Source organism: Quercus lobata, chromosome 11 (assembly GCF_001633185.2).
Source record: "Quercus lobata isolate SW786 chromosome 11, ValleyOak3.0 Primary Assembly, whole genome shotgun sequence".
In the NCBI taxonomy this organism is placed as follows: Eukaryota; Viridiplantae; Streptophyta; class Magnoliopsida; order Fagales; family Fagaceae; genus Quercus; species Quercus lobata.
In genome coordinates this window covers 30,821,919-30,834,528 of record NC_044914.1, presented here as the reverse complement: position 1 = coordinate 30,834,528, position 12,610 = coordinate 30,821,919, and the positions used below count along the sequence as shown (strand labels likewise).

At 36.9% G+C, this 12,610-nt stretch overlaps 2 protein-coding genes across 2 annotated transcripts; both read left to right on the top strand.

Moving 5' to 3' along the window:
* Positions 1-503: 503 nt before the first annotated feature.
* Positions 504-1,264, top strand: LOC115966710. Its single transcript, XM_031085883.1, has 2 exons — positions 504-957; positions 1,236-1,264. Exons 1-2 carry the CDS (start codon positions 504-506, stop codon positions 1,262-1,264), a joined length of 483 nt encoding a protein of 160 aa, XP_030941743.1.
* A 9,827-nt stretch (positions 1,265-11,091) lies between these two features.
* LOC115966709 (secreted RxLR effector protein 161-like) lies at positions 11,092-11,631 on the top strand. The gene has a single exon (XM_031085882.1). It carries the CDS (start codon positions 11,092-11,094, stop codon positions 11,629-11,631), a length of 540 nt encoding a protein of 179 aa, XP_030941742.1.
* The last annotated feature ends 979 nt before the right edge of the window (positions 11,632-12,610 follow it).

Here is a 12,610-nt window from a genome sequence, read left to right as displayed (position 1 = left end):
TTATGGTATCCTCTATGCTGAATTCTTACTATTATTATTTAGAGGCTAAATGTATACTGGCATATTATTAGTGTTTGATAAGAGTTATCATGATAGCACTAATAATGAGAATAGTTCTCAATCAATCATAGTATTTAATGTTCACTCTATGCTGAGGGATATTAAATATGAGATTGGGTTGTCGATGCATATTTTATTTTATGGTTTTATTAAGGTTCCATACTATATGTTTATATGCTAAATTGATAATGTCCAGTTTACTTATTATATTCATGTTTATTATTTTCAGATTTAATCATGGCATCATTTAGCCCACTTGTTGCTATTCTTAATCAAAACAAACTAACTGGATCCGACTATGTTGACTGGAAAAGAAATTTGGACATTGTTCTTACTACTGAAGAGCATAAATATGTGCTTACATAACCATGTCCTAACTTTCCATCATTAGATGCTCCTTTAGAGGAAAAACAGTAATATGATCGTTGGCAAAATCTAATGAGATGGCCAAGTGCTATATCCTAGCATCTATCTCAAATGTTCTATACCATCAAATGCAGGATGTAGGACTAGCCTCAGACATAATGTTAAGTTTGAAGGAGATGTTTGCTAAGCAAGGTCGTTCTACTAGGCAAGAAACTATGAGACAAATTTATAATACCAAAATGGCTAAAGGTACTTTAGTGAGGGAGCATTGTCTTAGGATGATCTCTAATTTGAATACACTGGAAGTTCTAGGTGCCGATGATGATGGAGCATCCCAAGTGGATATGATACTCCATTCACTACCAGAATCATTCAAGGAATTCAAACTTAATTATAATATGAGCAAAAAGATTTATTCATTGTCTGAATTAATGAATGAATTGGTAGCGACGAAAGGCATTCTTGGCACATCCAGTGTTGATGCCAATATGGCTGAAGCTTCTACTTCTCAACCTAAGTCAAAAGACAAGGGTAAGAAGAAGAAGAAGAAGAAGAAGGACTTCACCAAGCAAGATGGTAAAAAAATTGCCTTAGGAGTTGCCAACAAGGAAAAAAAGGACTACGCCAAAGGAAAGTGTTTCCATTGTGGTGAGAAAGGTCATTGGAATAGGAATTGTCCAATATTTAGAGCTGCTAAGAATAAGGGTATGAAAAGTTCATTCCTTCTTGAAATATGTTTAGTACAAAATCCCACGGATTCCTGGTGTGTGGATTCAGGTTGTACTAATCATATCTGCAATTCTTTGCAGGGGTTCCAGGAGACCAGAAAGTTGAGTGAAGGGGAATTGTTTCTTACTTTGGCTGATGGGAGCAGAATTCTAGTTGTAGCTGTTGGAGTGTTTAATTTATGCTTTGATTTTAGGGTTTTAATATTGGAAGATTATCTATATGTACCTAATGTTTATAGGAATTTCATTTCTGCAACTTATTTAGGTAAACATGGATATTGTGTTATCCTGAAAGACAATGTTATTATAAAGAAAGATAAAGTGTTTATTTGTTCAGGTAATATTGTTGATGGTCTTTATATTTTAACTCCTGATAAGCATGAATTATATAATTCTGAATTAGATAATAATTCACACGTGAAATCATTAAAGAGAAAGTTTCCTTCAATTAGTGATGCATATCTTTGGCATTTACGTTTAGGTCATATTAATTCAAATAGAATTCAAAGAGTGATCTGATAGGCCAAAAAAGAATTGACCGCTTGTGATAAATTAACCAATTAATTTAGCCAAGTGAATTAATTAAGTTAATTAACATGCAAACGCGTCGTAGTACAAACAAATCACCAATAAACTAAGTATGCAGGGGAAAATAAATTTGACATGGTGATTTGTTTACGAATGGGGAAAACCAACACGACAAAAACCCCACCGGGTGATTTTAAGATTACCACTCCTGAAATTTCGCTATTATCACAACAAGCGGTTACAAGTAAAGGAATCCCAGTAACTTATACCAACCTACAGTTGAACCTTTACCTCAATACCCAATTGGACTTATTCTGTAATGACAATTTCTCTTTTTGATGCACGGCTTCCAAGTACGTGACTAACCAATTGCGTGGATTCTAGTACGCGACTTCAATCACCAACTAGAGAAGTTTGTTGGCTGCAAAGTTCTTTAGTTCATCACAACGATGAAGAACAAGAAGATGCTTAGTCACAAAACCTTATGGTGCACAAACATAGCAACTTCTTTATAAGAATGATGAACTAGGGCAAAACTGTGTCTCCGGTCACAATTTGCTTGAACAAACTTTTCTCAACACTTGTGCAACTTGAGTCACTTTTGACGACCCTTAAAATAATCCTTTTATATGTCTAGGGTTGTGAGAAAAGAAAGCCTAAACACATAATCACAGATTAGAGTCAAAACAGATCTGAAATTTTGTTTTTCATAAACCTTGACAGATACCCTATTTGTCGAGCTGCTGTCGAGCCATGGGGCTGAATAGCTCTTTTAAGCTCGATAGATGGCTAGTTGTCGAGATTTAATAACAGGCACTTTTCAGCTTGAATCTTGGACAGACTTGCATGATTTCAACACTTAATCTTGAAACACAATTTCTTAAAGTATTAAACACATCCTAGATCTACCTAAATACAAGTAAAGTGCGTTTTGTCAAAGGATTAGCCAATTACATAAAATAGTGACATATGGTCCTAACAAGTGAATCACATATATCCTAACAATCTCCCCCTTTGGCAATCCGTGACAAAACCACAACAAACAAATGAGATATGAGAGAAGTCATAAATCACTCAACTCATATTCACTTGTTGAATACAATAAAATCTATCCTAACACAAACTCTTGAAAAATTTTGCAAGAAGAGAGTTTATGGCAAGTAGACTTTGACAACCTGTATTTCTGAAACACTTTAACAAAAACTCATCAAGGCATCTTTATGTGAAACAGAAATAATAGATTGCATACAAGTAATAAAAACCATATGTATAAAGAAAAAAAAGAAACAACACATGTAAGGGTAGGTGAAAGAAACATACATCATCATATATAAAGAAAATAAGTACAATGTATATCAAAAATGGTCACAAGACCCACGTACAAGAATAAATGTATCTAAAATGGAGAAAAGAAAAAAATACATGTAATCCTCGCTACATCCCTCAAAAATATCAACACTCCCCCTAACAAAAATGTCCTATACTAACTCTCCCCCTAAGAATGACTACTCTCATATCTAAAACTACTCCCCCTTTTTGTCACAAGTGATAAAGGGTAAGAGTGTCAAGTAGACATCTCATCGGTAGAGCTAGCATTTCCATCATCATCATCAGAAGTATCATCGTCATCACCATCATCCTCATCCTCATCCTCATCCTCAGAATTAGAAGCTATTGGAGGAGGTGGTGGAGGAGAAGCCTCAGGGGCAAAGCCACCCATGATCGCCTACCACCGTGCAATATGACCTACACGAACGTTCACCCGATACAACTCTGTAGAGAGTGTATCAAGGTGAGCATCCATGCGCTGCAGCTGCGCCATGATGTCTCCGAGTGACACATCGCTCGTAGAAGAGGAAGGAGTAGATGTGGATTGAGAAGAATGAGATGGAGCCGAACAGGAGGAAGGAGTTGCTGGATCTGACTGCTGTGACCTAAACTGTGCCTTGCTACGTTTAACGGTAGCAGCGTCTATGGCACATATGACAGAAAAATGGTCGGAAGAGGGAAAGAAACAGAAAAATGGCATAAAATCCACGTGATAGTCGAAAGGAAAATGAGCTTATCATGGGTAGCCATATCCCTATACATATCTATAAGAGAAAGAATAAAATGTGAAGGAAAATTTATAGTGAGATGCTTAAGAAGAGACAACAAAAATTGAGCACGAGGCTCTGTGATAGAGTTGTAGTGAGAGAGTGGGTGCAAAACAAAAATCATCACCATGTTTATGAATCTAGAACCTTTAGCAAAGGCCTTATATGGTGTAAACTGACAATCACCCTAATCAGAAGGGCGCTCGCAGAATGCAGAAATCATCTCGTCTTTGGACACAGTCCTTAGACGCTCACATCTGGGGTAGTCAGGATGCTCTACCCTCGGAACATGGAGCACATCCGCAACAAGCTGCGGTGTGACAACAATGCACGTATCTCGAATGCGAGTAGAAAAGAGAGGTACTGAATAATCAAATCCATGCATGTTGGAGTGAAACTCTTGAATCAACACGGAAGGACATGTGACCGGGACGTCACATAGTGACTCCTAACCTCGATTGTGAATGACATCGGGAAGGTCAGTGTCGGCGAAGTCTGCCAAAATGACTCGGCGTTTCGAATGAACACCTCGTCGAGAAAAGTTCTCCAAGAAGACCTTTCAGGCATCCTCATCATGGAAGCGAATATGAGAAGGAGTAGGATCAGAAGACGAAGACGATGCCTTAGAATGCAAAGGGTTCTGGGATGGAGCTAACTTACGCTTAGGTGCCATAGACACGACTAACGTAAATAGAAAAGAGAGGGAGAGAAAGAGACAATTAGAAAAGTCCTAAAGCAATTCAAATATAACAAGTATACTGAAAAGATAGTACGTATGCATGGGAAATGCATGAACATGTGACAAGCAAAAGAAATTGCATCATGGGCTCAGCACAATCCAATCCTACCAGCACACAATCAGTTTAACATATATAACACACATCTAAATGCATGAAAATATAGTTATAATGAATGTGTGATGTAATGCATGAGGTTTTAAACTCATTTAAGCAAAAACCCATCCCAAAATTTCAATAATAACTCATCAATTTTGAAAAACTCCAAAATTTTACAAAAACCCCAAAACCTAGGTTTCAAAACATGAAAATGCATGTAAATGAGAGAAAAAGAAGTCATACAAAGTGATTTGAAGCAAGGGAAGGCCGAAAATCACATGGGTTGAAAGTTTTGAGAGAGAAGAAAGTGTTTGGGAGGTGAGAATAGGTGCGGATAGATCGAGAGAGATCAAGAAAATGAGGATTGGATCGCGTTGAAGCCTATATATAGATCCTCAGTAATTCTTGACAGATAGAGGTGTCGAGAGGTGTTGAGGCATCTGTCGAGGCTGCATCTATCGAGAAGGTGTCGAGGAACAAAGCTAAGACACAAGAGAAGAATCTCGATCGATCCATTAACTGTCGAGAAGCTATCGAGGATTTAGGAACTTTCTCGATCAATCCACCTAGCTATCAAGGAAGTGTCGAGATTGCGATAAGAAATAGCTTAAGAGCTCGACAGATAGCCAAGTGTCGAGGTGGTGTCGAGATTACTTAAAAATCAGTTTTTCAAGAAGGGAAAAACACAAATATGAATGCAATCAAGCATGCAACTCAATCAAGGATCCAAACAGCATTTTGAGCTCTCAAAATCATCTCTCAACAACAATTTTAAGCACATAGATCCCAAAAACACACACACACACACTAAATAAGTCTAACCAATTTTATATTTCAAAAACAAGTCAAGATAATTTAGTGAGCATACATTAACACATGTAAACCTTGTGATGGCCAAATCACATTGTACCTGCACATGTATCAAGAGTAGCAAAGAATATTGCATGTTGTGTGTAAAAAATATCGCAAGATTGCATAAGTGTATACATGTTATGACGATTTGAGATATGAGAAAATCACTTTAACTCATACACAATCATAACTGTTTGATAGGGTATATCACCTTCAAGGTACATCCTATAACTCCCACATCTCCTAGAATACACGCTTGCAATCATATATAAAGCATTTTGATCTTTTTGCTTTTTATTTTTCTTTGCATATTTTTCATTTTAAGCAAATCATGCATGGGCATATAAGAGAGGGAAAAGAAATATCTAATGATGTTAATAAGTATTTGACATTCCAATTTTGCTATGCCGAAGCACACAAATGTCATTGGCATTGCACTTTTGCTATGCCAAAACATACAGATGTCATATGATTGGCGGGCAACAGTGGTGAGATGGTTATTTATGCCTTTCTTTTAGGATATTTTAGTCCTTTCGGCCCGTCAAAAAGAGTGATACGAGTGTTAAGTACAAGAGATCACTTAACCTTACTTATCACAAACACGAGCCACAAAGCTCACTTGCTTAGTTGTGCATAGAGATGCTCATCTAAGTTACAAGAGATACAAAGTTTAGAAAACTTTGTTTCAATGGCCATCCAAGGTACACAAGTACCAAAGTACGCAAAACACACACTGTTTTTGTATTTTTCTGATTTTTCAATTTTTTTTATATGAAAAACAAAATAAACAGAACTGAAAACAAACAAAAACATGTTAAACAAAGCAAAGCATAAAACTAGACTGTCTTAAACTTGAAAGTAAAACACATAAGTAATGCACACACAAAAACAAGAAGAGAGAAAGAGAAAAGTGATAGAATCACTTGGAACCCTTTTCCTTCCACGCCTTGGAAGAACCTTTCCTTTGAGTGAACCCTTGAACCGGCGGTAACCGTTCAAGTTCAAAAGGAATATAAAGGCTTTGATAAGATCTCCAAGGGGAGCAAGAGAGGATTGAAGCTGATTCTGGCTTCTAGATGCGATCATGCCATTGCTCTGTTGAGTGGCTAACCACTTATACCAATTTGGTCTAGTATGACCGGCAACTCCATAATGATAACAGAGATGCTGCTTCTTCTGTTTAAGGTTTTAAGAGTTAGCCTTCTTAGCCCTAGGGTTTTAGCTTCCTTCTTATCTTGCTTAGGGGGTGCTCCTAAGATAGATTTACCCTTATCTATGTTCTCACTCGCTAAATCAATTTTAACATCATTGTTCTCAATTTCAACATTGTTACTAGGAGGAACAAAAATAGTAGTACTAGTAGAAGCAGTATTAGAAGAAGAGAGACCATACCCTAAACCTGTTCAATCAGAAGCAGATTTCTGAAGACTGAGCATCTCATCAAGCTTTGCACTTGAAGTCCTCTCTAATTGAGCTCTAACTTGAAACAGCTCCGCTTTAAGCTTCTTGGTCTTCTTGGCCAAGAAATTGTTCTTGAACCTCAGTGCTCCAATAGTCTAATTAGCTTCATCAAAATTTGTGGAAAGCTCTTCACGATCAAGTTCCACATCACTGAGCTTCTTGGAGGTCAGCCTATAAAGTTTCTCATGTTTCTCAGAAAGCTTGTATAATTTCTCATAGGCTATATAGATATCATCTTGATCACCCATCTTCTCAAACTTGGACTCCACCAATTCCTCATCTTCATCCACATCATCAACAAACCCCTCAGTAGGATTGACAGTGGCAGTGAAGGTATTCAGGATTCCGTCATCCTCATTGTCGGAATCATCCTCAGGCTCGGTGTCGCTCAAAGTAGCAGCAAGTGCCTTGCTCTTCCCAATGCTCTTGAGATATGTAGGACATTCCTGTTTCATATGATCGAAACCTTAACACCCAAAGCACTTAGGTCCTGCGGGAACAGTGTACAGACCGCCATCCCTAACATTCTTCTTCCCTTTGTCCTGGCTCTTAAACTAAGAAGAATTGGATTGCATATGGTCCTTGTCGAAGCCCTTCCCATTGGCATTCTTCATGGAATTCTTGAATTGCTTGATGATGTAGGACTTCATCTTAGAATCTTCATTGTCTGAAGACTCATTCGTGTCACTGCTCTTGGCCTCCAAGGTCATGTTCTTGCTCTTACCCGACTTACCAATCCTTGTTAACCTTAGCTCGTAAGTCTGTAAATTACCAACCAGCTCTGTCAAAGGAATCTTCTCAATATCTTTTGATTCCTCGATCATCGTAATCTTGGCATGGAATCTCTCGAGCAAAGATTTGAGCACCTTTCTCACAATCTTGGGTTCAGGAATGGTTTCCCCAAGATTGAACACTGAGTTCACTATGTCTTTGAGCTTGGCATAAAACTCATCAAACGACTCATCCTCCTCCATATTAATCTCTTTGAAGCTTGTAGTGAGCCTCTGTATTTTCGAATCCTTGATAGCCTTGGTTCCCTCATAGGTTGTTTGGAGAATGGTCCATGCTTCCTTCGTAGTTTCAGTGGAGGATATCTTCTTGAACTCCTCATTAGTGACTGCACTAAATAAAACATTTAATGCCTTGCTGTTGAAGTTTGTCGCCTTGATCTTGGCATCATCCCAATCAGCCGACGCTTCTATAGGCTTAGTCTAGCCTATCTCCATAGCTTGCTACACTTTCTCATCTAAAGACTGCAAGAAAGCTCTCATCCGTACTTTCTAGTATGCATAGTTAGTGCCATCAAATAAATGAGGTATAATTAATGACTGTCCTCTATCAATGACAAACAAGGGTCAATAGATCAACACAGCAAAGATCAAACCCTAATCAGAGTGTACCTGCTTTGATACCACTTAATAGGCCAAAAAGAATTGACCCATTGTGATAAATTAACCAATTAATTTAGCCAAGTGAATTAATTAAGTTAATTAACACGCAAACGCGTGGTAGCACAAGCAAATCACTAATAAAATAAGTATGCAACGGAAAATAAATTTGACACGGTGATTTGTTTACGAATGGGGAAAACTAACACGGCAAAAACCCCACCGGGTGATTTTAAGGTCACCACTCCCGTAATTCCACTATTATCACAACAAGCGGTTACAAGTAAAGGAATCCCAGTACCTTATACCAACCTACAGTTGAACTCTTATCTCAATACCCAATTGGACTTGTTCTATAGTGACAATTTCTCCTTTTACACGGCTCCCAAGTACGTGACTAACCAATTGCGCGAATCCCAGTATAAGACTTCAATCACCAACTAGAGAAGTTTGTTGGCTGCAAAGTTTTTCAATTCATCCCAACGATAAAGAACAAGAAGATGCTTGGTCACAAAACCCTACGGTGCATAAACACAGCAACTTCTTCACAAGAATGATGAACTAGGGCAAAACTGTGTCTCCGGTCACAATTTGCTTGAACAAACTTTTCTCAACACTTGTGCAACTTGTGTCACCTTTGACGACCCTTAAAATAATCCTTTTATATGTCTAGGGTTGTGAGAAAAGAAAGCCCACACACATAATCATAGATTAGATTCAAAACAAATCTGAAATTTTGTTTTTCATAAATCTCGATAGATACCCTATCTGTTGAGTTGCTGTCGAGAGGCACGGGGCTGAACAGCTCTTTTAAGCTCGATAGATGGCTAGCTGTCGTGATTTAATGACAGGCACTTTTTAGCTTAAATCTTGGATAGACTTGCATGGTTTTAACACTTGATCTTGAAACACAGTTTCTTGAAGTATTAAACACATCCTAAATCTACCCAAATATAAGTAAAGTGCGTTTTGTTAAAGGATTAGCCAATTACATGAAATAGTGACATATGTTCCTAACAAGTGAATCACATATGTCCTAACATGATCAAATATGGTCCTTTAGAGCCATTAGACTTTGATGGATTTCCAGTTTGTGAATCTTGTTTGGAGGGAAAAATGACCAAAAGACCTTTTAACACAAAAGGTAGAAGACCTAAGATTTGCTAGAACTAGTACATTCAGATGTATGTGGTACTATGTCAACCTAAGCAAGAGGTGGCTATGAGTATTTCATTATTTTCACTGATGATTACTCTAGATTTGGTTATGTGTACCTAATGAAATGGAAGTCCGAAACCTTTGAAAAGTTCAAAGAGTTTAAGGCTGAAGTTGAAAATCAATTAGGTAAACGCATAAAGGCCATTCGATTTGATCGAGGTAGCGAATACCTTCTTGGGGATTTCAAGGATTACTTAACTAAAAATGGGATTATATCCCAATTAACTGCACTTAGAACTCTACAAGAAAATGGTGTAGCAGAAAGAAGGAATAGGACTCTTTTAGATATGGTTAGATCCATGAATAGTTATTCAACTCTACCAATTTCTTTTTGGGGATATGCCTTAAATATTGCAATGTATCTTCTAAATTTAGTACCTTCAAAGTCTGTTCCTAAAACACCGTAGAGTTGTGGATTAGGTGTAAGCCTAGTATGAGACATCTCCATATTTGGGGTTGTCTAGCACATGTGTTAAAAGGAAAGTTTGACAAGTTACAATCTAAAATAGAATTGGTTTTCTTTGTAGGGTATCCAAAAGGAACTGTTGGAGGTTTATTCTATAGTCATAAAGATAATAAAGTGTTTGTTAGTACAAATACTAAATTTTTAGAAAATGACTATATGAATGATTATACTCCTAAAAGTAGAGTTGTTTTGGCTGAAATGAATGAACCTGCAATTGAACAATCAATGGATGAAAGTAGGGATGATGTGGTTGTATCGGATACATTACAAGATATTACTTATAAGATGACTAGTACACAGGAGCATCGTTGTAGTGGGAGGATTGTTAGGCCACCTATAAGATTTATAGGCCTGGGAGAAACTTATGAAGCTATCTTAGAAGAGGCTGAAACTGATCCTAACATTTATGAAGAGGCAATGAATGATATAGATGCACATCATTGGATCAAACCTATGAAATCTAAATTAGATTCTAACGGCATTAAACCTGTTGGTTGCAAATGGGTTTACAAGAGGAAGAGAGGGATAGATGGAAAGGTTCAAACCTTTAAAGCAAGGCTAATGGCGAAAGGGTATACACAAAAAGAAGGTATTGATTATGAAGAAACCTTTTCACTAGTAGCAATGCTTAAATCTATCAGAATTCTCTTATACATTACTGCTTATTATGATTATGAGATTTGACAAATGGATGTCAAGACTACATTTCTAAATGGCAATCTTGAAGAAGAAATCAATATGTTGCAACCGAAAGGTTTCATAGCAAAGAACCAAGAGCATATAGTATGCAAGTTGAAAAGATCCATTTATGGACTTAAGCAAACATCTAGGTCATAGAACATCAAATTTGATCAAGCAATCAAGTCATTTGGTTTTGAACTAAATCATGATGAACCATGTCTGTACAAAAGACATCGAGATAAAGTAGTAATGTTCCTAGTACTTCATGTTGATGATATTCTACTCATTGGAAATGATGTAGGGGTAATGTCATCAGTAAAGGTTTGGTTGTCAAGCCAATTTGATATGAAGGGCTTGGGTGAAGCTAACTTTATTCTAGGGATCAAACTTTGGTGAGATCGCAAGAATAGAATGTTAGGTTTGTCACAAGCTAGGTATATAGATAAGGTTCTAGAACAGTTTAGCATGCAAAATTCCAACAAAGGATTGCTTCCTTTCAGACATGGAGTTCCTCTGTCTGATGACCAAAGGCCTAAGACTCTTGAGGAAGAAATTATGATGAGACAAGTTCCTTATGCTTCTATTTTAGGAAGTCTCATATATGCCATGCTTTGTACTAGACCAGATATCTGTTATTTAGTTGGCATGGTTAGCCGATATCAATCAAATCTAGGACCAAAACATTGGCAAGCTGTAAAGCATATTCTCAAGTATTTATGGAGAACAAGAGATTATATGCTTGTTTACCAGTGTGAGGATTTGATTCCCATTGGTTATATAGATTCAGATTTTCAATCAAATCTTGATTTCACAAAGTCCACTTCAGGTTGTATATTCACCTTGGGAGGTGGAGCCATAAGTTGGAGGAGTGTTAAGCAATCTTGTATTGCTAACTCCACCATGGAAGCTGAATATGTGGCTGCTTGTGAAGCGGCAAAGGAAGCTGTTTGACTCAAGAAATTCTTTTTTGATATTGGTGTTGTGAGAATGGAGCAAGTTCTATCACATTGTTTTGCGACAATAGTGGAGCGGTTGCACAATCCAAAGATCCAAGGAATCACAAGAAAGTACCACATCATTCGAGACATTGTTGCTCAAGGAGATGTAGTAGTAGCGAAGATTGATAGTACAAATAATCTAACAGATCCCTTTATCAAAGCCTTGCCCCAAAGGACTTTTGAGTCACATTTGGAGGGAATGGGAGTTAGATTAGTGCACAATAATCTTTAGGGCAAGTGGGAGATTGTTAGAATTAGTGCCTTTAAATCCTATTGTATGATATTATGTATGACTTAATGTTGTGATTAATAAAGTTATTTTATTATTATCTAAAATAATGGTAACATGAATATTTGGACATTATTATATAGTCCATGAGATTCATAGTATGTGATTTAGTCACAAAAGATATAAGTTACAAGTTTTTTGTAAACTCATAATTTTAGTTTGTAGTCGGTGATGAAATTGGGCATTTCATTTGCGAAGACTATAACATATTAACTAAGATGGTTCGTCTTGATCATGGAAGTGGAGACTTCTATTTGATATGTTGATATGTTTTAAGAGTTAAGATATATTGAACTAGACCGCTATGAGATTTATTATTCTCCTAACGACTGTCAAATGAATAATAAATGTCACGACTTCTATTTACATTAACTCTTAATCCTGAGAGAATAATGGACCTGATCATGAACTGTAGGTTGCTTTGATATATCAGGAGTAAGATCTAAAGTCACGGTCAAAACCTTAGTATGTTGGGAGCCACATTTAGTGTTGATGGAACATATATTCTCAAGATGAAATTCATAATCTCTTAACGGAGATATAAAATATTCCCTTGAGATAAGTTTAATGGGTTTGGTTATTTAGAATGTTAGGCCTAGCTACTTTAGTAAGGAGTTATTAAAGTATATATTTATGAAATTGG